At 40.7% G+C, this 26,953-nt stretch overlaps 1 protein-coding gene across 1 annotated transcript; it reads left to right on the forward strand.

Annotated features, from left to right (window-relative positions):
• Positions 1-26,718, forward strand: SULT4A1 (sulfotransferase family 4A member 1). The gene is made up of 7 exons (XM_041464329.1): positions 1-212; positions 16,277-16,407; positions 17,825-17,905; positions 18,010-18,136; positions 20,025-20,119; positions 21,541-21,679; positions 25,015-26,718. The coding sequence occupies exons 1-7, from the start codon at positions 44-46 to the stop codon at positions 25,125-25,127; spliced, it is 855 nt and encodes a 284-aa protein (XP_041320263.1). The 5' UTR covers positions 1-43; the 3' UTR covers positions 25,128-26,718.
• The last annotated feature ends 235 nt before the right edge of the window (positions 26,719-26,953 follow it).

The raw sequence follows: 26,953 nt of genomic DNA on the forward strand, positions 1-26,953 counted from the left end.
GGCCCGCGCACGTCGGCCTCCCCCGCGGCTCTCAGGGAACAGGATGGCGGAAAGCGAGGCCGAGACCCCCAGCACGCCCTGCGAGTTCGAGAGCAAGTACTTCGAGTACAATGGGGTGCGGCTGCCGCCCTTCTGCCGCGGGAAGATGGAGGAGATCGCCAATTTCCCGGTGAGGGACAGCGACGTCTGGATTGTCACCTATCCCAAATCAGGTAGGCGGGCCGGGGCTGCCGCGGCTGGTGGGGCGGCTCCTCCTCCTCCTCCTCCTCCTCTCCCCGCTGGCCGGGCAGCCGCGGCCGGGAGCGGGGGCTGGAGGTGCCCCGGCGGCCTCCGCGGGATGTGGGGTGAGGCCTGAGCCCGTTCTCCACCGCGGGTGTGCCCCGGGGATGGTGCCCCGTGTCCAAGGATGGTACCCTGTATCCGGGGATAGAGCCCTGGGGCTGAGGATGGTGCAGTGTCCTGTGTCCAAGGATGATACCCTGTGTCCGGGGATGGTGTCCTGGATCCAGACACTGTGTCCTGTATCCGGGGATAGTGTCTGCTGTCCGGAGATGGTGCCCTATGGCCAGGTGTGGTGCTCTGCGCCCGGCAGCCCCCGCAGCTCTGCAGAATTGAGAGCCTGTCCCGGACACGGAGTGGGGCCGGGGGCCCTGTGGGGGACCCACGGAGGGTGGGTACACGCGGGTGCCCAGCGCTGCCCCGGTGACCCCACCGGGGTGCTCCCGAACCGCTGGAGTATGACGGTGCTGCTCCGGGCAAGGGAAATCTCGCTCAGCAAAGATGTCGAATGGGGAAGGGCTATGGCATCACTGCTAATATCTGCGGTGGTGCACAGGTTCGGTGTCTGCTCCACAGCCTTCCCTCCGTGCTGCACTCTCGAGGCGGCTGCCCTGATCCTTCTGGGAGAACATGTGCTCCAAGTACGTTCTTGCTGCACTGTCTGAATTACCAGAAAGTCCTCCTGTTCACAGTACAAGTGAATGTTTTGTCCAGTAAATGCATCCTTTGACTGTTGCACACCATTTGGGTGTCTTCTTGTAATGCTGTATTTCTTGATTGTTTTTATCTTCTCTGTTTCCAAACAAAAATATTTAAAGAGAATTACCGTGGATGTAGTGCTGCCTGCAAAGAAACAGACAATATTGGAGCTTTGTACCCCACCTGACAAAATCAGATAAACTCTTTTGTGAGTGCATTCTTGAGTGACTTTTTTCATGACAATGAGATGATCTTTTTCTAGGAAATCCAAAGTCCACTGGAGATAACAGATGTCAGCTCTGTAAATGCCCTTGTAAAATGATGTTTCAGTATTGTAGACTTCTGACTTACTTCATTGTTTGTTGTGTGAATGGCTAATGCTTTTCAATTTCCTGGTGTGCTGCTTCAAGCACATTTCTACAATGTAGCATCTATTATGTTTTTATTATTTCTCAAGCAGTTTCAAACATTTGTCTTTATTTTTTTTTTTTTTTGTATTTTGTTACTAACTATGCTCTTAAAGACTGGCAAGAGCTTTATAGATAATCCATTAGATAAGGGAAAATAGGTAGATGGATGGCTCTCAAAATACTGGGATTAGGAGTAGACAGCTACATTTAAATTCTTCTTTTAAATTGTCTTCTTCATGATTTATATGGTGCATGCAGCACCAACACTGTTAAATTCTTTGTAGTTTAAGATTTCAGTTTTGAGAATCTGAGGCTACAATGTTCCTGTGTTAGAACTGCACTCCAATTTCATAGTGGCATCTTGTTAAATATCTTCAGCCAGTCTCAGCCAGCCACAATATCATTAATAGCTGGCAGTAGCTTAGTTTTGATGGCTAGATAGTTGGCTGTGGAAAGCCAGCTTGCATAATCATATTTAATTTGCTGGTTTGTTCATATACCAACATAATATTTGATCTTTTGGGGCCCCAGTAACAGGAGCTGCTCACTAAGAAAATGGACATGCTGCAAGAGGATTTACTGCCAGTCACTGGGAGAAGGAGAAGCTGGGTGAGAAATAGGGCATCGAAATTGAAAGTGCAGTATGTTGTGGATGAGCTGGAGGAGCAGCCTTGAGATCAAAATGGAATTTTATTTGCCAGGAAAGAGAATGCTTAGGTGGTGAGTAATCCGATGTCCTTGTTGAGGGAATAGGCTCTGGACAATAATAGCATATTCAAACTCCACCTTCTTGTAGCCCAGAGTCTACTAAGACTTGTTTTGTCAACTGCTCCTTTGTGGCTTACAGCTTATTTAGGGCTTCAGAGGGGCTGCTGGCTAGGGACAGGCACGGCAGCAGAAACTGGGCTTCCTTGAGATGGTTCCCACTGATTTAGCCAAGGTCATGTAGAAAGTCTACAGCAAAGCCAGGAATTAAATCCAGAAGCCCATTACCCAAACTACAACTTCATCTTGCTGCCTCTCAGTAGTGTTGACAAAGATTTTTCTGTTTACTGGACCTAATCAGAATTTTCATGATGTTGCTCTAATGAAAAATGTAGGTTCACAAAACAGATTTTGTGCACAAAATGTCATTATTTGGGGTGAAATGGTTTGGCTTGTTTTGGTAACATTTAGAGGTAGAACATGGCTGGGACCATTTATCCAGTTTCTGTGAATAAATTGTGTTTGAACAATAGTTCAAGAAAGAGAAATGCACCAATGTCAGATAGGTCCAACAGAAAACTTTTTTCTTGTTCCTAAGGAAATCAGCTTTGTTCAGTGTAGCAGCAGCTCTCCATCTGCTCAAACTGTGTAAAATACCAAAAAAAGTCTGTTTACTGGATGTGTGAGAGGCCAGAGCCTGTGGCTGCAAGCAGAAGGCTCCAGCAGTAGCTGTTGACCATATGGTGGCTTATTTGGCAAAGAAAATCCACAAGTGGCCAGGACTGCTTCAGCTATCCCAGGGACTGGTGAAGTGGTCTGGAAGCCATTTGGAAGATGCTGTACACTGCAGGAATAGACAACACAGCTTCAAACATGTGAAATGGAGGCGGTGCTTGGAAATAGTTACAGTTATTGGTAAATTGGGAGTGACCCAGGAATAAGCTGTTCCAATAATGGTAGAAAATCAAATGTACCAGTGCCCTTACTGGCAGTAAAGTAATAAGCCTAATGGAAAGTGACTCTGCTTTAATGTGATTTCCACTGAGGGATGGCTGAATAATGATATCTCTTATATCTTTAATTATTCTTAACACCTGTGCCCAATCAATGGTAACAGCGTTTGAGAGCTTCTGCACTATGAGAAACTTTATGCCTAAAACCCAGAGACTCAGATATATGAATGTGTATCTGTATTTGTGCATATGGGAGTACTGTAATTATAGAAAACCTTTTCTATTGTCATGCATTATTTAAAATCAGGTGTGCTACTGAAGAAATTAAGTCAAAAGTTTCATCTTCCACATAACTTTGTTGTGTAGCGTGGGCAGGCTGAGTGGGACACACAGTTTTGCAGGAGAAAATGTAAACAAGAATGCTGTTCTTTATAGTGTGAAATAACTGGAGCTCACACCATAGGTAAGATACATAGGCACTGTTCATAGGGAGCACTGTGCCTCCACCACAACTTGAGCTGAACCCTCTCATCCTGTGGATTTCCTGTGCCCTACTTGAAAATTAAAATTCTCATCTGTGAATTTAAGCTGCAGAATTTATGGAGAAGCAAACTTTTTCATGGTATTCCCTCGTCACTGTGCTGAGAGCCAGGTTAGCTGTTTGCTAACATCAGTGATTTCAGTGGAATTAAATCGGTCCCTAAAGTGTAGTGTTTAGTTCAGGTTCACTCTGTGTTTTATTGTGTCTTACAGTGTCCCCCTGGCTGGACGTGATCTGTCCATGTTCTTGCTCAGAAGTGGTGCACAGTAGCTGCCTTCATACCATCTTGTGTGTGTTCTAAATGGATGTGTACTTGTTATTCTTGGGTCAAAACCCACAAGTTCATGCCTTTTGCAAAACTGGTAATTTGAGAAAGTGAGCTGTTTACATTAATAATGCAACTCTCTCTCCCATCAAAATAATGGTGATTATTTTGCCAAATAAGTTTTTGGGGTTCTGTGTGGAAAAATGTCAATTGTTGAGCAAATACCAGCTTCAGGTCCAGCCAGTTCATAAGAACTTGCGTTTGGTGCCAGACAATAGGTGAAAAGAGCAAATGTTGTCTATGGCCTTACCTGTCTGAGGGTGTCTTTCTATAGACTCTCAATTTCCTTTGTAGCACTGCATTTTTGTAACTACCCTTTGGCTGCTAGGGAATATGATGGCTCTAGACCTTTGCCTTAATGACGTGCCAGCAGTGTTTTTATGGGTCATTCCAAGGACAGCTTTCATGTGTGTGTATTTACTGAGTTCTCCTCTTTGGAATTCTTTCACACTCACCTCTGTTATGTGAAATGAACTAGGGAAAGTCAGTTTGAGTTGTCCATTTTGTAATTGTTTGAGAGGTTCTGTGTGTACAGGTCATGCCTCTGGCAGTGCATTGTGTGCACAGGGAGGTTCTCTGTTCTCCTCCTGTTCTGTGTACCTCTCCCACTGTGTGCACACCTCTTTCATCCTTCTATTTCTAGCACTCCTGAATCCAACACTCCCTCTTGCTGGGTCACCAGGATATGCCAGTCCCTTCCTTGGCTGTTGGAGGAGCTCTGTCCTTCCTCTCCTTTACAGTCTCTCTGCATTCTTCCATGGCCCATTTCCCTCATCCCATAATCCCTGTTATGTTCTTCCCATGCGGGGACTCTGTGTGCCCTGGGGTTTTCTTCTGTTATGGGGAAAGAGTTGTTTGATGCATTGACCATTACAGCTATGACAGGGACAACTGTTAAACTGGGGGATACAGAGGGTACAATATAACCATCAGTTTTCCTCTTTGTCTGATTCCCCAGTAAAAGTAATAGACTTCAGCTCATCAATATCTAAAATATTTTTTTATTAGGCTCAGCACTCAAAAGCTGCTGCACTTAAGGCAAAGAGAGGCTTGAATCATTGGAGATGTAGACATATGTGCTTTTTCTTTGGATATGGAGTTGTTTTAAGAATTTCTTATATTTGGCTCTTGTTTCTTCCCCTTCCAATGAACCTTAGCTGTCTGTGGGACCATGTTATAAAACAGATTGGCAAAATATTGAATAAAGAAATACATTACAAAGACAATGTACCAAATAAGTATGCCAAAATCTTGCTTTGTTTATCTTGTTCAATCCTACTTTTCACGTTTTCCACAAACTGTAAAAATCTCCTGGCAAGGAGGTTATATTTCCAGGTGAGATTGGTATTACTGTACTTCACAGTAACAGTGTTATTATTCAATATACAGAGTATTATTGCTTGACTAAGATCCTGTGGCTGCAGATACCCAGATGGGCACAGGTCAAACACTGCTGACAGTCAGTCCTGATCTACACAGTCATAACTGAGAGGAGAATCAGGCTGAAGGGTTGCCCAAGGATGTTCCTGAGCTGTGGGAGGCTTGGCTGGGAGCTGTCAGAGGGACGTGTGGCAGCTGTGGTGGATTGCAGAGGTTTCCCTCCTAATGGCAGGTCTGAGTGGCCTTTGTAGCAAAGACTCCTTAGGGGGCACAAGCATGCACATGTGTTAAATTAATTGACTTGCCTTAATTTCCAGTGTTCTCACATGGAACTTCTCCCAGCAGTTTTGTTGGCATTATTTTAAACAACAGCTTTGCAGTTGCAAAAGAACCAGATTCTGCAGTGCTAGATTTATAGTGCTATAATCTCTGCAGAATTTTGTTCCCTTGGGCTTAAACCATTTTCATTTAGAGAATTAATGCAAATGTTACTGGCCCAGAGGCATGCCTTGAGAAATCATGAGGCTTGCTTAAAAATCAATTTTTTACGCAAAATAAATCTGGGATTCTTTTTCTTTCACCTCTGGTTTTTGAAGCAATATTATGGTCTGTGACATGGAATGATGAGAAGCCTCTGTTAGTTTCATGAATCTGGATGAACGAGTTGATACCTTTAAAATCAGAATAGAGCATGTAACTTTTTCTCTCTGACAGTAACATCACAGTTACTTGGTTTGTTTAAGCAGTGTATAAAGCTCAGATATTGTTCTATTTTAATGACAGATGAATGTGCATCAATTCCCATACCAGCTGGCCAGAATGAATGGAATTCTTTTTCAAACAGGAAGGAAAGAGCAAGCTGCATTCTGTGATAGAGATATGCTTTGTGAGCTGTCTCTTTAGGGACTGATGGCCAGGGTCTATATTTGAATCTGATTTCTTGCTCTTGGTGACTGAAATCATGTGCCTTCCACCACTGAGAAGAGTAAATACTCCACAGCCTAAACTCACTCCATTCAGGTGCAGAAAGTGACTCTGGTAGATTAATATTTCTGGGGGTTAGAGCCACTGGGTTCCTGTGCTTTGAAAGTCCTTCTGAAATGGGTCTATCTTTTTATTTATATACAGCTCAAAATACCTTCAGGTATTGACTCACTCCTAAATCCTGCTAGGCAAAGAAATTATAAATAAAACTATCAAAAAATAAGTAATTCAAGGCAATGTTTAGTTTGCCACTGATGCATTTGACTTGATTTCAATGTGAGTACAATTGAATAGGTCCTTCTATGTCTCAAACTTGAAATAAAAGCAGAGAAAAAAAATCTGTGGTTAAGGGAAACTCCTTTTATTACCCAGATGGCAGTGTTTCTCTCATAACCCTTTTATCAAACCAGTGAAGAGATGTTACTAGAGGCAGACAAATGGTTCAGAAGATGAAGTTATCTAATAGGTTTTGCTGGGTCTTATGCAAATGCTGCATAATTGCTTCCCTGCTGTTAAGTAGTGCAAAACTCAACTTGCTTTGGTTTTTTTTTTTTTTTTTTTTTTTTTTTTTGGTTTTTTTTTTGGAATTTTTTTTTTTTTGGTGTTTTTTTTGTTTGGTTTTTTTTTTTTTTTTTTTTTTTTTGGTTTTTTTGTTTTTTTCGTGGGAATTTTTTTTTGGTGGTTTTTTTTTTTTTTTGTTTTTTTGGTTTTTTCGTGGGAATTTTTTTTTTTTTGGTTTTTTTTTTTTTTTTTTTTTTTGGTAAAGAGGCATAGGGGAAAGAAAAAAAAAGAAAAAAGGTTTTACCCTGGCTAAAAATGTATTCACATGTATTCTGAACATGTGAAATCACTATTGATTGTATTAAATGATAATGACCTCAAAGACTAAAGAATTAGAAAATCATGTAGATCAGCCAGACCCACCAGACAGTCATTCTCATTTCATGCTAATGTTAATTTGTCACAGTAAAGATATTAATGAAAGGAAGCAAAATGCTTAATTTTTAAATTCTTATTATGCAGCCTTACTTCTCTCATTGGGTACAGTAGGGACTCATACACCATACTGAGGGGAAGGAACTACCCCCTGTTTTGTCTCAAAAATGCTGCTTTACAAGTGATACAAGCACTGGGATACTGGGCATCTAAAGTGACTTTGTGGCTGTAGATTCTGTGACCTGGGATAAATCATATAATCTTTCTGTTTGTGTTTTCCACTGAGTGTGTTTCTTCTCATTTTTCATATATAATGGTAAGCAGTTCTCATGGGCAAACAGATGTCACCTACCATATATATTTTTTCCTGTCAAGGAGTTGTGCAGAGCCAGAAGGTCCCCCCTGAGCCTCCTTTTCTCCAGGCTGAGCCCCCCCAGCTCCCTCAGCCCCTCCTGGTGCTCCAGCCCCTTCCCCAGCTCCGTTCCCTTCTCTGGACACGCTCCAGCCCCTGAATGTGTTTCCTGTCCTGAGGTTCCCAGAAGTGCCCCAGGATCTGAGGTGTGGCCCCAGCAGTGCCAGCCCAGGGGACAGTCACGGCCCTGGCCCTGCTGCCACACCAGGGCTGGCACAGCCCAGGTGCCATTGGCCCCTTGGCCACCTGTTGATGAAAGGCCATGAGAAGTACAGCTTAACCATGCAGCCTTTTTTCTGCTGGTCAGGATTGTCAAAGTAGCACAGAACAGCTGCAGGCATTGCTGAAGCTGGATTGCTCTCTGCATGCAGAGCTGAAATGTACATTAGTAATGATCAATGTCAGTGCATATATGGGGTCACCAGTGCTTTCTGTCAGAAAAGGTGTCTTCTCTTCAGCCATTTTGCTGCAGCACTGTAAATCTGTTAGCTGAAAGGGAAAAACCTTGTAACAGTATTAAAATGGTAAAATAAAGAAGCAGGTCTTTATTGGAAGCTTACTGGTTTCCCCATGGTTACGGGCACACCCAGCATCAAATTTCCACAATTTTTTATAAGTTTCACAAATGATATCTAACTAATACTGTCCAATTAGAAGAGCAACTGGTTAGGTAGTTTTACCCCAGGTTCTGCCCCGTTAGAGTTGGTTCAGGGGCTTCTTTGCCCCATTTCTTGTTGTGCCTTCTCAGATCATGGTTGGAAAACAAAATGTCCTTGGAGGTTCCCTTATTGAAAACCAGTCTTTCAGGAATGTGTTAGAAGATTACCTTATTACTCTAAAATCTAAGAGAAGGGGTAGGAAAAACAGCAGGAGCTATATAACCATGTATTATCAGTCTACAAAGCTATGAATGTATGAAAAATGTGTAAAAAGCTAAAATATTTAGGCATCGAATCTATGGTGGTATCAGTTGGCTGATCCACTTTTATACTCCCAAACAGATCTCTTTCCACTTCTGATTCTGAAGAATAGCAATGGAAAGGGCTGTAACTGGCTTAAAACTGCAGTCCAGCTCAATGAGGGGGGACATAGGTACCTTGAGAAGAATGGTTTTGCTTAGTGCAGCTATAACTTGAATGGGATTTTGTGTGGGACAAATTGCTTTACTTCCTGACCTTAGACAAGCAATAGCTGACTGGACAGGTTGTGGTTTTTTTAATGTATTACCTGTACCTGCAGTTGTTACATTATATTATTGCTGTGCTACACTCTTGAAACTTGACCACCTAATATGTGCAAATGCACATTATGTGTAGGCAGGTTTTGCCTAACAATTTTCCTGATGGGGGTTGAAGCTGAGGCAGAGAATTGCCTTTTGAGTAGTGACAGACATCTTCTGACATTATTATGTGGGGAGAGGAGTATGTTCACAGCCGAGGGTATGAGATCTACCTCAACACAAGTGCCTAATAGAGGTGCCCGGTTTCTCGCTGATTGCTGATCCTATCTCAGTCAGCAGAGCTCACTGTGAAGCTCTGCATTTACCCACAGATCATATTATGACTGTAGAAGAGAACACAGAGTGACAGAGTTGTCCTAGACATCAGTGGAGCTCAGGGTAACGATGCAGTTCTTTTCAATGCAATGAAGTCCTTGAGTGTGATTTTAAAACCCAATGACTTGTCATCACAGCAAAGTTCTTTCCTGCATTGTTGTCCTTGGTACAGTGTATGAAAACAAAGGGAAATTAGGCACAGTGGGAAGACTTTCAGCTGGAGATTGTGAGCTTCTGCTGGGGTAATGTATTAATGCAATTTAGGCATGTTTTTTGATATGGGTCCTAAAAAGATGGGAGAATGGAACTGCCAGAGGATGCACGAGGGCAGGCTACAACTGAGGTAACAACTTACTATGCTATTGGCTTTAGACCTGGTCAGCCTTGAATAGATGTGGAAAGGGGGAAAAGAAATGTCATTCTGTCAGGGCAAGCAGGCTTATCTGTTGTTTCTATGTTCCTGCATGTTGTATGTTATGTATTTTTGGTTTAGCCTGATGGATGTTGTGCTCTCTTTTACTGTCGGAGCATGTTTGTTTGGTGAGTAGAAACTGGAGAAAAATTAACCCAAGGATATGGGCAGATGCCTGCTTTTAAAGGTGCCTGTGCTAGTGCAGGGTTGTTAGTGCCCTTAGCCTGCTGTCCATCATTCCTGGTAGAAAAACAATGTGCAGAGTATTTTTGGTGGATGCATTCTGATTTGTCCCACACAAATTTTGCTATGTGAGTTGATGCCAAAAGTAGAAACTCCTTGAGCTAATTTGGCAGATCTGATTTTAAGTGGATTGGAGCAGTTTGTGTGAAGTTGCTCCATTAGTGTTGACACCTGGTGCAAGACAGGATGAGCATCCACAGATATGGACAGTCCAGCTAAATCTTCAAGAGAAGAGTAAAACCATCTTCCCTTTAAATATCTGATATGCAGAGATGTCTGTAACCAGCCACTAGCAGTTGTCTGTGAAGGACCTGTGACAAAATCCAGGGCACCTGGATACGATGAAGTCATGGATGTAGGGACAAGCTTGAAGACACAAATCAGGATTCTTCAATGAGAAGGCAAATGAAGGCAAACTTTTGGTCTGTTGATGTTTTTAACAGTAGATCTGTAGACCTGATTCATAGGGCTGTTAGGATGCTACTTACTCAGCTCTTGCTGCAGAGCATGTGAGGATGTTGTGGATTATTAACAAGGATAGAAAGAAAGGCTTTTTGCCCCAGCTCTCCTCGGCAAAAGACCTCTGCCAGTGAGAGCCAGATGAATCTCTCTTCTTCAGGGAGTTGATTTCTGTAGGTGTGGGTTTGTCTGTGTCACAGATCTCCCAGAGAACAGGTCCTGGTGTGTTTCATTTACTAGTGTTGCTCCAGTTTTAGGACCCAGCATGCTCCAAACGAGGTGTTTTGCTTCAGGCTGGTGTTTGGTGTGGGCAATAGTGGCCGCCTGCCTGGCTCTGTGAGACTGAGGCTGCCCCAGCTGTCAGTGCCAGGTCCCAGATGCTCTGTGGTGGATGTGCACTTCTCATCCTGTCCTCTGTTGAGTAGTTAGTGTGCTAATTTAAGGGAGAATCATTACTCAGGACACTTTAAAAAAAAAATAGTACTAATGCATTAGCCAAAAATAGCTTTGCTTTGTAACCAGTTCATTAAAGCAGTGCTTTAGGATGCTGTATTGGACATAATAGCAATAATTCTGTGGATAATATGTGTGTGTAAACAGTTTAGTGACAGCATTTTTTAGCAAACAGAAAGTAGGTTTTCCTCCTAAATAGAATGGGGTTTTCATAGTGTGCTGTTTATAGCCTCTGGCAAAACATACTCAAAACACAACTCAAAATTAATGGACCCATGTCTGCAGAATTTAGCCCGTTGGTTTTGGTTTAAAAACTGGTAGCTGCAAGCAGAAAAATAAATGGATTACAAAGTCTAAAAATCTAATACTGTGCTTATTGAATATTGTTGGAAATTGTGTATTTAACATTTCTTTTAAATCCAGACTTACCTAAATTGTCCCCTTTACTTTCAGAAGGTCTGAATTCAGGTTCCTTGTGTCCCACAGACTCCCTTGACAGGTAACTATTGACTATGTGGCATTTAGGCTATATAAGAGGGGCATTATTCTTAAAGGATGAGTATTCAGTCCTTTCTGAAAATTGGGCCCTCTGATAAATATTTAATTGGTGAGTCAAAATAAATAGTTTGGCAATATCACATCACCATTTCAGTCTTTATTCTGAATCCCCAGTCTCATTTTGGAAAATAGAAGAATTTGAAAATATGGTATCAAGCTATATACATTATTTTTATTTTTAAAACACTAGTTGTTAATGAAAACCTCTATTCGTAAGCCAGGTGGAATTTGAATGTGTAGGAGAACTTCAGCATACACACCTCAAGAGGAGATACTTTAATGTTCTGGAAATGGTTTTTTTCTTCTAATGGAAAATCTAATTTTCCCTTCAGTATCATAGGGTGAGGATGAATCTGTCATACTGACCTGAAGATTTACACTGCCATTGGCCAAGGGGGGAATGAGCTTGCAGGCAATTAGAACAATGGTGTGAGGCTCTGCTGTACAGCACTTGCGGACCAGTCTGGCAGCTTTGGCAGCTCTCTCTTTTAATGAGCACCTCCATCTACCAATGCTATAAAAAAGTTATGAGTCATAATGGATTGCTGCGCTGAATTATCCAAAATTTGGTCAAGCACTGGCAGATCAAACCAAGTACAGATAATTGGAATTGTTAGATTACTAGCATTAGTATTTCTTTATTTTAATTTTCCATGTTGTTCCATACAAGGAATGAATAAAGGGAATATACCAAGGCCTTTTAATCCTTGGGCTGCAGGTTTGTCGTGTCCTAGCTGATAAGAGAGGAGAAACTGAAAGAAACGACCTTAAAAACCACCTAGACAAGTGAAATTTCACCAGAAATCCTATGGTTTTATATCTGCCGCTTCACTTTGATGATATCTGGTGACTTCATAGGAGTGCCAGTGGCCAGAAAGAGTTGAGAGAAGCCAGAGAACATCTGCACTAGGGAACATTTCTCCCTTCCACAGTGACTAAATTTGACATTGGAGGACGTCTAACACACAGAAGGCAGAAGGAGTAGCCGTGGCATTTCCAAGTCATGTCTGTCTTGCTGTGCTGCCTGGTTGCTGCTGCAGCAGCTCCTGAGGAGCAGAGGATGAGTGGCCCTGGTCTGACTTTGCTCTTGCTGCTGAGGCATTGGCCATGGAAAGGGCACAAAGGAAGAGTTCTTGGTCACAGGGACTGCCGGGGAGTGGTGGGATTTGTAATGAGTCCTGGTTCCTGTGCATCATTGGGTAGCCCAGGAAAGCACGGTGCATCCTCAGTAGCATACTCCTGTTATGCAGGGTAGAAATACAGGCTCACAAATAATTTAAAAAGGTCACCTAAAGACATCTGCAGATTCTGGCAGGCAGTAGCTTCTCGCAGCTGTTTCCCACCCCCTCTCTTTCCAGATATTGTGTGATAGACTGGAACACTCTGTTCTCCTGAGGTGCTTTATTGACATAGCTGAGGAGCTTGTCAGGAATAGCATTTCTCAGGTACTTTGCACTGAAGTTCCTCAAATGCTGACTGCCTCAATTTTAGCTGGAATTGGATAAGTGTTCATGAATTCCATGTCTGTTTTGGCAGTGTGACTTTAGAGATAGCAGGGTGAGCAATCTTCCTCCGGAATGAAATGCTGCAGATGAAAGAAGAAAGGGTAGAATTGCTGGGAACTTATCAATGTGGCATTCGGTGCCTCATGTCCAAAGGCTGGCAGTTAATCCTGTTTTTCAGTGATTATCCTATTGTGTTTATACTTCTGCACCATCCCAAGTGAGGTGTGCATGTACATGTACAGGTGTTCAGCAGCACAGGGAGGAAGCAGTGAAGATATTGGAGATGCACAACATCCATTGCCTTGGCAGGGCCAGAAATCTAGCTTTTATTTTCTTTTTTTTTTTTTTTTTATTTAGCTTGCCTCACCTTTTTCTTCTGTCCAATAGGTATCATAATTTTCCTTTCTCTTAGAAAGTCTCTGTGGCATTTACATCTGGCCAGGTTTTGTGATAGACTGGGATTGCTGGCATTATTTACATAATCTCCTTTGATAATCTAAGTTTCAGAAATTTACTCTACTTTCCATCCATAAAATGATGGTTCTTGAAAATCTCCACAGAGATCACAAAGTCAGCTGGGTCAAATGGCAAATTTCTGTATGTGTTACACACAGATGGGGATGCAGCAGAAGACTCACATCCTATCATATTATTTTAATAAATTCTGCTATCCCAGGTCTAGGCATCGGCTCTTAATCTTGTGGATAGGTACAGAATCCCACCTTCTTTGGCTTTTCAGCCAGTTGTGTTCCCAGGGTTGAAGATGTTGCTCTAGCAGCCCGGTCTGGAATTCGGGCTGCCTGTTGCTAGGTTAAGTCATCCTTCCTAAACCAAAAGAACGTTTAGCTCTGATTTAATTTGAGTGGGTTTTAGTCCTAGTGGAGATGTGAGGAGGTCATAGCTATCTAATTATACATATAAAAGCTTTTAGATTTTTTTTTCTTTTTAAAAAATTAAGCATGTGATGCTTTAATTTGTTCTTTTAAACAGGAAACCAGGTCAATGATAATTTTTTTACCTGGAGCTTTTGGAATGTGTGTGTGTTGCAGAGGTAAATAATAATTGATTAACGGTGACAAGTTAAAAAAAAATCACTGTTCCCTCAAAAGTTAATTCCCTAGTTTTCATTTGCATTAAGACCCTGAAATTCTGAGGCACAGTAACTTGAGTTCTAATGTGGGAAAAAATCAGGCTAAAAAAAAAAAATAAGGGCAAAGATACAGTGACTGACAAAAGAGAAAGCTAGCACAGAGATCATGTCTGAGGGAAATTGAGATGAGTGATCCTGTTGCGGGTGTAGGGAGGAGAAATTCCAGCCTACTGGATAGTCCCAGCATTTCTCTTTCAGCGTGTCACCAGTTTTGTAGGAAATACTTAGATGGAGACTTTTGAGTTCCAAAACCCCCACTTTGCATGGGAAATATGTCATTTCCCACCTCTGCTGTTCTCGGTGGATTTGACAGCAATCAAGCCAAGTCTAGTGCACAGCCACAGGTCTGGTCATAACCATGTAAGGGGGTGCTCCCCATGGGGGCTGTGCTCCCTGTCCTCACTTTTAACTTTTCTGGTGGACTTTGTGGAGAGCTGGTGCTGCTCTCCCGAAGGTTCAATGTGGTTCTGCCTCAACCCTGCAGCCCCTCTATATTGAGGCACAATAGAGATGGCAGCTTTCTGCCTAGAGAGCAGCTGAGCAATGAATTATTGTGTATCCCCACAGAGTTATTTCTTTTCATTTCATGGAAACAGGGCTGCTGTGATAGCATTTCTCTTTGCAGGTGGAATTGGAAATACTGAAATAAATTATGGAGAGCCAGGGTGTTTCCGGTCAGAATAAATATTTAATGAGAACAAGGGTTGTGCTCATTCAGAGTCACAAGGGCTGATACTAAAGTAGTGTACGAATGTTAATTTTAATGCATAAAACATATGCTTGAACTTAAAAATGTGGAGTGAACAGCCTTGGGGGCAAGTGTGTATTAAATTGTATTAAATTATTAAATTGTATTAAATGTGTGACAGCTGTCTCTGTGGGTGATGATAATATAAAAGTGTCTTCTTTTTTTTTTTTTTTTTTTTTTTTTTCTGTCCCAAACCTTTTTAATTTACCCATCAGTCAGTAAGGGAACAGTGGAATCTCGAAGTGCTTGCTATCCAAGACAATTATAGGAGGTGTGTGTTCTTTCACATTGTATCCAGGCTGTGTTCACTCCAACCATCAGCCTCACTTAACTGTTTCTGTCTCAGATTAAAAAATAACCAGAATAATGATGTAGTGGTATTTTTTTTTTTTTTTTTTTTTTTTTTTTTTTTTTTTTTGTGTTGAAACAACATACAGGATTGGTACAAAGGTGCCTATTTGTGTGTACTGTCTTGTTAGTTAAAGTGAATTAACTAGTGACTGATACAAGTGACTTGCAACTCTCTAATTATTTTCAAATGGTCATTGATCTCAGAGTTCATCATTCCAAGGGCTGGGATGCAGGAGCAGGCTTGGGCTTTGTAACCAGTTCTGGAACCATTACTTGTTCCTTTAGGCAACATGAGAGAGTGGATAAATCCTGGTCTCGTTTCCCTTACTGTGCACAGTAAATAATTAATAATGGGTTAAATAATGGGTCTGTCTTTTGCAGTTTCCAGGGTGTCCCACACCCTTGGGATCTTTTCGTCTGAACTGTGGGGTCCTCCCCTGGCTCATCATGATCTCTCCACATTCTGTTCCTCCATCTCACCAAGAGCCTTTCTCTTCATAACCCTCTGTCAAATATCTCTGTTTTGAGGGTCCCCTACCTGCCTGAAGGTAAAGTCACTTTGAAATAGTTTCCCTGTCCGAAGTACCTAAATTAATTTTCCAAAGTGGAGTCACTTGCCATGATATTTAATGGTTGCTTTGTAAATGTCCTCAGAGTGGGGAGAGATGCATAATTGAGGCTTCTAAAGCTTGTGACTGATGCATGGATGTGTTTGGGGCTTTATCCACTTCATAACCTGGAGGCATAAATAGACTCTCAAATCATTGCATAACAGGGGCCTTGCCTGCAATTTAGAATAAAGGTCTCTCAGCACAGCCACTAATGCATTTTGTGAACTTGGATGACCTCTGTTTGTCTTATTTTTTAATTCCTAAAATGGAAATAGCAGTGTTTTGCCAAGGTAACATTTACAGAGGTAAAACCTTTTGTTAAATGCTTTGCAGTTCACAGGTTAAGTGATTTGGAAACAGAAGTGTATTTAAATTGTTACTGAAGAAAAAAAACTCAGGTCTTTTGCATGGAAGATCTACATGTGTTTAAAATAAAACCAAGAGAGCAGACATACTACATTAAAACAGTAGTAATAGACTTAGCTCACAACAGACTGTTGAGGACAAAAGTTGCCATTATTTCTCTGTTTAGGTCTCCCTTCATATGGCTGTGTTTAGACAAGAACTGTAATACAATCTGTTCTCTCTCATTGTTTGGTTTGTGCAGGCACAGGATTGCTGCAGGAAGTGGTGTATCTAGTGAGTCAGGGAGCTGATCCAGATGAGATTGGACTAATGAATATAGATGAGCAACTTCCAGTCCTAGAGTACCCTCAGCCTGGTCTGGACATCATCAAGGTACAATTTATTGCAAAGAAAGTCTTCCAGCATTTGGGTGTCTTTTTCCTCCGTTTCATGTTTATCACTTCATTTTATCCTGTGTCCTTCTCGTCACTGGACTTGTTTAGAATGTTGCAATGATTCGAAGTGTTAATAGGTTATTTTAAATTGTTTTTATTAAGCTTCATTTTGTTCTGTTCAATACTTTAAATGTGTCTCCATGTCATAAATATGTGGAAATATGTGGATTGGCAGTGGAAATCAAAGTTCCAGGCCTCTCTTGCTTATGTAAATGGAAGCTGGCCAAATGAGGCAAATTTGCTTTGATTCCTTCCTTGAATTTGTGAAAGAGTAACTAAAAAGGTAGCTATCCATGCATCTGTATTCCCACTGCTCTGAATTTACACATTTCAGTCTTTAGATCCACAGATCCTGGCTCTCTACAGACACTGTAGGGTGCAGTTTGAGGGATCTGGAATATCCTGCATGAAATTCCACAATATTAAGAATCCCTTGAAGTCCAGCTGCGTGGCACATAAATGTAATCTTGTCCTTGCTGCAGCCACTTCTGACAGAGGCATGTCTTGGAATTATTAGGAAAAGTATACAGGGCTATCTTGTAACAGTTGCAGCACTGCTTGGACTGAGCAAGGTGAGGCTGGCAGGGACAGAATTAAGCTGCTTGTGGTCAATGACAACTGCAGCTTCAGCCTACTTTAGGCTGAGAGTATTTAGAGGTCAGAAATTGCTCTTCTTTTTCATCTGTGATGCCTAATCCAGTAAGCCCTCAGTGCTACCCTGCTGCAAAAAAGTGGTGGCAATAGTAAGAGGTTTAGTTTGAGATTACACGTTCTTATCTATGCCATGTGCTAGCAGATTGATTCAATATGGATTTATTCCATTTTTAATAGCAGAGCATGATTTCTGTCATGAGACAATTTTGTATCAAATTACAGAAAAAATATTGTTTGAAAGACGTTCACATACTCAGATAAACCTTTGGGCCTAATTCTGAGGATACAATAAAATCAAGGGTAAAATTTGGAAGAAGTTAGGGGTCATGTTTTCAGAGCTTCTAGTATTTTTCAAGGATTTTTAGTGGAGGCATCACTGGAAATAAAGTGAGTTTGATATTAAGAATCTTCCATGGTTATATTCTCTTTCTCAGAAGGCCCTGCAAATGGACATATTTTGAAAACAAAAGGGATAAACCCCAATATGACAAAACCCCCAACACATTATCCAACCTTTTGATACTTAAAAACCAGATGTAACTCCCTGACCTGATTTGGAGTCCCAAACTCCTGTTAATTTAAGTGAATTTGTGAATGGAAGTCAGTGTAGTAGAGGGTCTCAAGTGTGGCAGTTCAGGCTAGCTCAGGATGTTCCCTGAAGCAGTGCTCAATGGGAAACAATTCTCTCTGCTTTATTTTAGGAGCTGACATCCCCTCGCCTCATCAAAAGCCACCTGCCCTATCGGTTTTTGCCTTCAGACCTCCACAATGGCAACTCAAAGGTGAAAATGAACTCATGTTTGTTTTAACTCTGCTGGCAGCAGTTGTATGCATGCTTTGGGATGAGGAAAAAGCTTTCAACAAGATGATTTTCCCCCCATCACAGGTAATATACATGGCTCGAAACCCCAAAGACCTGGTGGTGTCTTATTACCAGTTCCACCGCTCCCTAAGGACCATGAGCTACAGAGGAACGTTTCAGGAGTTCTGCAGAAGGTTTATGAATGACAAGTGTAAGGAGCTGTTCTCTCTGCACACATTTATTTTCATCTCTGCGTTCCTTCTGCAAGTACAGAAGTGAACTGTATAAAGGTGCATTTGTGTTGCATATACAGCGAGGAGGTTGCTACGGATGGCGCTGCAGGGATTGAGATTTGTCCATGCAAACTATGAGCTGTGCTTTTTGTAAATATTTGCCTTACAGTACTTGACACCCTGGGTTCAGCATTTTGCCATCTGAACAGGAGCAAAACTCTGGTCTGCTCTTCTGAAATTCAGTTTGCAGGCTGCCAAGTACCTCCTAAAAAGGGGTGAATACTCCCAGCATCATTTGATTTCAGTTATGCCTCACTATCAGCTACTTCTCAGGAGTGTCTCTGGTCCTCAGGTTTGGGGTTATTTTCCTGGTAATTCCTTTAATATTTAAATTTCAGCCAAAAACTCAAGGTTCATGTATTGGAAGTTAACACAAATTCTCTAGTTTGCATGGGCCTTATCTAGGCCTGCACCAGTGAGCTTGAGTGAGACCCCATGAGAAGGCAGCTGCAGGCTGCTGCTGCCTGAAAAATGCAGCTCTGTGAGGAAAATGTAATAACCAAGGGATTGCCACACTCTAGCTAAGGAAGAGAAAAAAATCCTGCTGCCTTCCATTTCTCTGCAATATCTCCTCTGATACCTTAATGTGACACTAAGAATTCACCAGATACCTTGACCTCTGAGAGCCCGATCTCCTCTAGATCCAGAGCAGCAAACCTGGAATTTAGGGCAGCTGATGCTGAAGGAGCTCTGTAATACCAAAGGGAAGAAAAAAGTAAAGCCTACCAATGGAGGTTATTTAACAGGCTTTAAAAACTCTTTCCTGCTCCTTATCCTGCAAAATTGAGCAGGATTAATGTTCTCCTCTCACTCCAGTCCACCTTCAATTTTCCATTTGCATTCCCTGGAAATGGAATGTTTGCCATAGCCCCTGATCAGGAACTTCAAGACCAGAGACATAAGAAAGACATGTTAGAAGATCTTCTAACATAGAAGGGTTGGGTGCTCTTTGCCATGTAAGTATCCCAAGAGTTATTTGTCTCCTTATCTTGTAGCAGCCACCTGACTATCTCAGCCTCCCAGAGCCAGTAGAACATCACAGCATGTTCCGTGGCTATAACTGTACAAATGGGAGGTTTGTAATGCACAGGAAATTTAGCATTCAGCTCCATGTTTACGTCTCAGCAGAATCCTGTCAACTCGGGTGTATCCAATGGACAAAGAGATCCGTTTCACAGGAAAACAATTTTATTCAGCTGACCAGTTTTCCATTTTCATAAAGGCACTGAGATTCCATTTTTTTGTTATTCCTATTCCATAAGAAATGGATGCATGAAGGTAATACATCAGTGTTCCAGTTACCAGAATGAAACAATTATTTTTCAAAGAGAAAAGGTGGCTTCAAAATACAAACCTAAGAAGTTGCTTTTATAATTTTTCTATAGCTGCTTTGCTGAAAAGATAAAATAGACAAAACAACAAACTTCACTTATGTTAAGTACTTTGTGAGAATTAGTCACTGGTAACAGAGAAAAATGTAGAATGCATTTCTCATGGGGTTGTCTTAATACTGGCAACAAAAGAGATTCTTAAGGTTGTAAATACAAAGTACCAGTGGCTGAACCTCTGGTAGAGACACATAAATTGACTGGAATCAGTGCAAATGTGGACTTAATCAGAGAACTGAAAAACAAATAAGTAAAGTTTTGTGGGGAGGGTTAGGTTTCCCCTTACATGGGTCGAAATGAGACACTGCTCTCCTGGGGCTGTGAACCACTCCTGTTATATCTTTTTCTTTTCCTTTTTGAAAACAACTTAATAATCAAAGTGTTTATTTTCCTCATGCCAATCATAATGTTTTTGCAGTAGGATATGGTTCCTGGTTTGAACATGTGCAAGAGTTTTGGGAACACCACATGGATGCCAATGTACTTTTTCTCAAGTATGAAGATATGCATAAGGTAGGTTAGATGTAGCAAAATGATGTTTTTATCACATTTAGCACCCTAGTTTTTAAAATAAATAAAGCACAAAATTACATTCTTATGTCCATATTTGGGCTCCCTAATGCCTGATACTATTTATAAAGCACTGGCTTTAAAAATTCAGGAGCTTCTATGGACTTTAGGCATTTTCTTATCCATATTAATTTACTGAGGAGTCTGCCTGCATGTATAGGCACTGAACTACTTGCGGAGAAGGCAGTGATGTGAAACTGTTCAGTACTTGCTACACTCAGCCCTAGGCATTCATTTAAAATAAATGTCTTGATCTATGTGCTGTATCAATGAGGGAAAAATATATAATCACTATTTTGTCCTCTGTATTCGGCATTTATTGGAATTATTTGGTTGTTCTTACTGCTTTCTGTGAAACAAATCTGAAAACAATGAGGGTATGATCATGTAGCATAAGGTAGATATAATTATTAAGTCCTTACAGTACTAAGGTAATACTACTGGCTAATAAATCCACTTAAATCAGAAATCTAGTGGAAATACTATGTATTTCTTATTGCAGTAATATCTTTTTGACAGCTAATGAAAATACTTGAGAGTGTTTGTTTGACTGGAAAACTAATGCAAGCATAGGAAAAACCCAGCTCCTGTTTCTAAACCTGTAAGAAGAAATCAGGACAAGACTCAATAAAGCTGGGTAAATTATAATTCCAGCTTTACTGAGTCTTCTGATGGAGTGGGATTCTAAAAGAAGGTGTAATACAATCAGAGTAAATAAGGTTAAGTCAAAATAATTTCAATTCCACAGTTTTGAATGACTAATGTATTCCTAGCTGTGCTCACCAGCTGGTGGCATCACAGCATCCTTCTGCTTCCGGATAAATATTACTATTTTGTCCTTGCAACTCATACTGAGGAACCTCAGAATTCTGGAGATGTAAATTAATGGTAATTCTCAGAGGGCACCTCCCCAGATCCTTCCTATCTACGTAAATGCAGTCCCAGAAGCTGACAAAAGAAGAAGGGCTTTCCTAATCTTTTTAGTAATTTATTTCACTAAGGTCAAAATCAAAGTAACTTTTAAATCCTCTGAAATGCACTGGTATTCCAAAGGGATCAGTTAAAGGTGGAGTGTTCCCTGAAGTGGGAAACATCACAATTACTTTTCAGTTGTTCCCTGTTCCAGCATCTGAAGGTTACATGGCCATGCTTTCTGCCAGCCTGTCTTACTCTAATTGCTCAGAAAGTGTTTCTTTTCAGCAAATTGGAAGGTGGCAAAACTTCAATGGAGTGGTGTTTCTACAACTTCAGCACTTGTATTTTTCACACTCACCTGGATATAACTTACTTGCAATATTTAAACTCATTAAAAATGTGATTTTAATTATTGTGAAATAACCCAGGTTTTAAATGGTCTCTTGCAGGACCTAGCGACAATGGTTGAGCAGCTGGTGAGGTTCTTAGGAGTTTCTTATGACAAAGCACAGTTGGAATCCATGGTGGAACACTGCCATCAACTCATTGATCAGTGCTGTAATGCAGAGGCTCTTCCTGTTGGCAGGGGTATGTTTAAAACCCACAACAAAACTGTTCTTGGAGAAGTTGCAAGTAACCTCCAGGGTGTGTTAAATGTTGGCAAAATATTGCCATGTAAAGGATGGGAGGGAGCTGACTGTTGGTGCAATTTGAGGGCTGGGTTGTTTTGAAATCAGGTTAGGTAGAAGTGACTGAAAAGGATGGAAGAATCCAAGTTGAACAGTGTAATGTCAAACCACTCCATCAGAGAGTCTTTTTCTCGCTTCGATGGATTCAGCTCCTTGTGCTGAGAACTCTGCTGTGCTCCTTCTGACCTCTGGCATTCCAAAGCCCACACCATCTTACACAGTTTATCCTGGCCTGAGCCCTGGGGTTTAATTAGACCAGGTTTTCTAGAATAGCAGATATTTCTCATTTGGAAGGCATAAAATTACAAGGAACCACAGCTTCCCTTATAAGCTTTTTATTTTCATTTCCTACCTCAGTTGTTTAAAATGTGTTCATCTTCCATATGTTTATTCTGGTGAGATTCTTTCTCTAAGAACCTGAAGGTGCCATGTGATCTGTTGATACATCTGTCCTTTGATAAGAAATCAAGTCCTTTCAGTTGCCTTTGAGAAGCATGAGTGGACTTAGGCTCCCTCAAATTATTTTGTGTGGTCTGCTCTACATCTCTTTTAAAAATGAGGGAACTAGGTCAAGATGGTAATTTCCCATGTTATCCCTACATATGCCTTACCCAAACATAAAATCACTTCATACTCTAATTTAATCCAGTTCTCTTTGGACCTTTCCCTTGTTTTCCACCCATAGCAGTGGTAGCACTTTATGATACAGCATCATACACTTTATGATACACGTTTATTGTGACCACAAAGTTTCTTAGAGGAATCGATTTGCAGGTTATTGTCCCTTACTCAGGGGTTATGACAGGACTACTTTGGTCTTCTTCTGTGTATAGGAGCCCTTTCCACACTATCACTTTCAGCCAGCCTTCATGTGATCTGCAAATTGTACCAGCTGCGATTTTTATAATTGTTTTCAAATCTCTTGTGAAAATGCCAAATATTAACAGTCCCTCTTAGACTACTAATTAGTAGTCTAATTAAACTACTAATTCTGTGTTAGCTGGTTATTTATTCAATTATCACACATTTGGTTGGGACATCCCCGAGTCCTTGAATAAGGTGCTCATGTGGATGCAAGGCTTTGCAAACAGCAGGGTTGTGTTCTCCTTGTTGGCCCACATGTAGCCTCTTATTTCTGCTGTCTACAAATGTTTCAGAGAGAGGCCTTCATGTTGTAATAGAGAAGGAAGGGAGCTACAGCACTTAATGTGATACTTCGTCATGTGTTCGCTGTGTGCTTTTTAGTATAAATATCCTTATTTTGAATTTCTTTTCTTTGCTGTCTTTGGCTTTTACAATATTTTGTTATTCCAGAATGTAGCTTCATTAGCAGTGCTTTGTTCCTTCTCTGTTCATTTCTGTGACAAAGAATGGTGGCAATGACATGACAGCTGATTGCAATTTTTTTCAAGTATTTTAATTTGTCATTAGTTACATTTACTTTATTATTTTGCTTTATTTTAGTTCTTCATATTTTTTTTTTCTTTTAGCACATTGATCTTTACTCTGAAGATAACCCTGAACTGCTGTGAAAGCAGAACAATGATTAGATATGTTACTTGTATTTGACTCTTATAATAATTTACGCAGTTGCATGATTCAAATCATAAACCAGGTGGGTGACTTTTTGACAAGCTATCAATTGATATGGTAAAAAAAAAAAGAAAAGAATTATTACAAATAATCCACTGTGTATGTATGTCATTTGTAAAACTTGTCATTTGTCCATACGTGTTTTTAGGGAGACTCAGAAATAAAAGGATTTTTTTAATCAAGCAGAGGAAGAAAATGCTTTATTATCATCATTGAGTGGGAAATACAGGGTTTTGTGTTTCATGCTGTACATTTTGCCATTATAGTTGCCAGAGCAAGATTTAAGTTAGTTTCAGATGTTTATGATTGTAAGCATTTTCTTAATTTTTTTTTTTTCAAATAAGTGAGAAATTTGGTGAAAACAATAAATGGCATTTTCAGTGTCAGGTTATTCTGGTCTTTGGATCCTGAAAAGAAATCAGGACCCTTTCATACCTTCAGGAGTTGTACAAAAGCCCTGATTTCATAAAATGGCCCTTGCCACACATGCTATACCATCAGATTAATAAGTAATACATAGATGTTTCAGACAGTTTTGTCGTTGGTGTCAATTATAAAGTTTCTGCATTAAAGCAATGGTAGTTGAATTAAATGGGTATTCTTCTTATGCATCAAATGCATAATTAAGCTCCCTGCATGTAGCTTTGTTCTTGCTGTTATGATTAAACTCTGGTAGCACAGTCCCAATTCTCCTTTCATTTATTCCAGTTGAACAAGTCTGGATTTTGTCTTTATCTCCAGCACAAATGAGAAGTGAATTGGGCCTCTCAGTCCAGTTATTCCATAGGGCTTATTCAGCCCCAAGTAACCCTGGCTGACTTTGAGTTAAATATATTTTGGGCTGCATTGAAACACTTGTTAAGGGGGCTTCTGCCTTTGGCTGGTAGGTTCAGCAGGGTCATCAGGTTATGTTATGTCATTGGTTGGGTTCCATAGGTTAATTCATATGAGGAAGGTGCTCAGTGTCCATATTGCATCCCCCAAAAGCTTCCTATTCCTCATGTTCAAAATTAAAATGTCAGTGGTGCAGCTTGAGTACATGGCACTTGTTCTCTTTCATAGATGGAAACTTGTATTTAACAAACAAATCTCTCCATTTTGAGAAATGGAAATTCATCTGTTGGACTTATCTCTAGACACAAAACAATGGAAATTAGCAATGAAAATATTATACTCCAGTAGTGAGTTTTATACCCCCCATTCTCTGTACCTTTTGAATAGTTCTCTAAGAAGTGGGTGCTGGAGGCATGGTGATTTTGGAATGTGTCTTAGCTGTTGGAATTATTAAACAGCCATAGCTTGCACTGAAAGAAGAAATCCACATTTAAGCGAGCACCCAACCCATAATCTGTGTTCAGTTCTGATTAAGGCCAGAGTAAAGTCTCAGACAAATCTGAATTCTTCCTGTGTGACACTGGGCTGGTGCAGCTGAAGATGTATTTTATTTGAAGGCTTTGCAGGGGTAGTGCCAGAGTAACTGGGTGAGACAATGAACAGCTTTAGGTCTTATTAGCTTTCAGAGAAAGCCCAGACTGATCAGAATCTCACAGCTGATACTTGGTGCCCCGCACAACTAGACTGTAGGTATTTGGTGTCCTGTTACATCCACTCTTTGACTTGTGTTCTTTCTCTGTGTTTCAGGACGAGTTGGGCTATGGAAAGACATCTTCACTGTTTCAATGAATGAGAAATTTGATTTAGTTTATAAACAGAAGATGGGAAAATGTGATCTCACATTTGATTTTTATTTATAAAAAATGCATGCATATGATATCCAGATATAGCTAGAAGTGCTTTATGCATTCATTTATTACCTGCTGGACAAACTACTGTAGCTATTATGTGTAATAAGATTTAAAGAAAGAAAAGCAATCTAAGTAAACCATATCAGATGCAATTATCTTTGATCCTGAACAGCTGTTTATCTTCTAGTATTTAAGTGCTTTGTCCACATGCAAGAACTTCTCAGACAATACTAGAACATTCGGCTGTTATGGAATGTATTATATACGTATAAGGTATGTATCATATATGCAACTAGAATGTACACCTTTTCAGCCCCACATTGATTATTTAATGTGTTTTATAAAAGCTTGTCACTAGAACCTAAATAAACATCCGTAAACCAAATAAAAATTTATTTCTGAGGGAAACAAGTAACAGGCCAAAACAGTATGCTAGAATGATCTCAGGGGTTAATCATCACATTTATTTTTATAGCAGGTATAACCAAGTATAAATAAATCCCATTCCAAAATAAGAACTGATCCAAGTGGGGCTCACATTAGCTTCTGCACACCCTTATCTGTGTGATTTGAGCAGGTTCTGTGCACTGGCACACTCGGGGAGACAGGGCTTGTTCTGATTTACAGCTGTCATTGTCAGCCTGATCCCAAATCCCACCCTTGCCTTTAGGGACACAGCTCAGAGCTGGCTTCCTGATGGAGGTAGTTCAGCTCCCTGCCCAAGGACAGCAGATAGAAGATTCTTAAGCCCTCAGCTCTAGGTCACACCCTCAAAATGGGACTTAAAAGCAGGAATCTGGTGCAGGGACTTTCCTGAAGAATCAGTCTCCAAAAGCAGGAATCTGGTGCAGGGACTTTCCTGAAGAATCAGTCTCCAACCCATGTCACTTTGCTGTGTGAATTCCTCCTTTTAAGGGCAGCCCCAGAAGTTAAGGTGCTGGAAAAGCTGCAGTTCTCTAAAAGTTGAGGGCACTTAGCACTGATTATGGGTTGTTGTTCTCCTGGACTCCACCAGACCTAAGGGGAAGATCTGTGCCAGTGTAAAGCAGGCAAAGGGAACTGCAGCATTCGAGGAAGAGAGTTGATGGATATGCCAGCAGGTGGGAGTATTGCACAAATATCCATGCACAATAAGTTCCAGGAATTGTTAGCCATGACTGATCTGGATTATAATCAGGATTCAAGTTTATTTCTCTTACCTTTTTTTGGTCTTTACACAAACAGCCTGAAGCAGGCTACTATCACTACAGAACTCTCCCAAATTATTTTATTGTTCCATTAGGTAATGACATCTATTCTTTTTAGGTTCTCAGCTGCAGGAGGCCCATTTTTTGCTAGTCAAATGTTCAGACTCACCAAAAACTGTGAGAAAGGACTAGTTTTTAGTGTTTCAGTTCTGTTGGAAAACTGTCAGTTCAGCACTGGCAAGTGGTGTAGCATGATGTGGCTTGACAGCACTTTTCCTTGTATATTTGTGAGTGAAAATGCTTTCAGTGAAATTTTATTTCTATTTTTATATTTTTAGTACTGTATGAATATTAAGCACTACACATTATACTTCTGTGCTTGCTTGCTTACTGAATAAAAGATGTGTTCTGTGCATTGTGGCTGTTCATTTTCTAGACCTCCCACTCAGGCCAGGTGGTCTTTGCAGACAAACTACAACAAACTGCAGGAACATGGAAGAAGGAATTTCCTCTTGCTACAGAGGAAGACAAAATTCCCCCACAGTTTTTGCAGATTAGAGTCAGAAGAAAATTTCATTAGCATAAAAAATCCACTTAAATCACTTAATCCCAAGGATGTACAAGCAATACAACAATATTTCTGAAGGC

The sequence above is a fragment of the Pyrgilauda ruficollis genome, unplaced genomic scaffold (assembly GCF_017590135.1).
Source record: "Pyrgilauda ruficollis isolate IOZ18807 unplaced genomic scaffold, ASM1759013v1 scaffold179, whole genome shotgun sequence".
In the NCBI taxonomy this organism is placed as follows: Eukaryota; Metazoa; Chordata; class Aves; order Passeriformes; family Passeridae; genus Pyrgilauda; species Pyrgilauda ruficollis.

What these genes read in the sequence shown, in the direction of transcription:
- SULT4A1 (XM_041464329.1), top strand. Translation starts at nt 44, where the DNA reads ATGGCGGAAAGCGAGGCCGAGACCCCCAGCACGCCCTGCGAGTTCGAG. An exon ending in AAGGTTTATGAATGACAAGT is followed by an intron (nt 18,137 to 20,024) that starts GTAAGGAGCTGT and finishes ATGTTTTTGCAG; the next exon opens with TAGGATATGGTTCCTGGTTT. An exon ending in AGTATGAAGATATGCATAAG is followed by an intron (nt 20,120 to 21,540) that starts GTAGGTTAGATG and finishes GGTCTCTTGCAG; the next exon opens with GACCTAGCGACAATGGTTGA.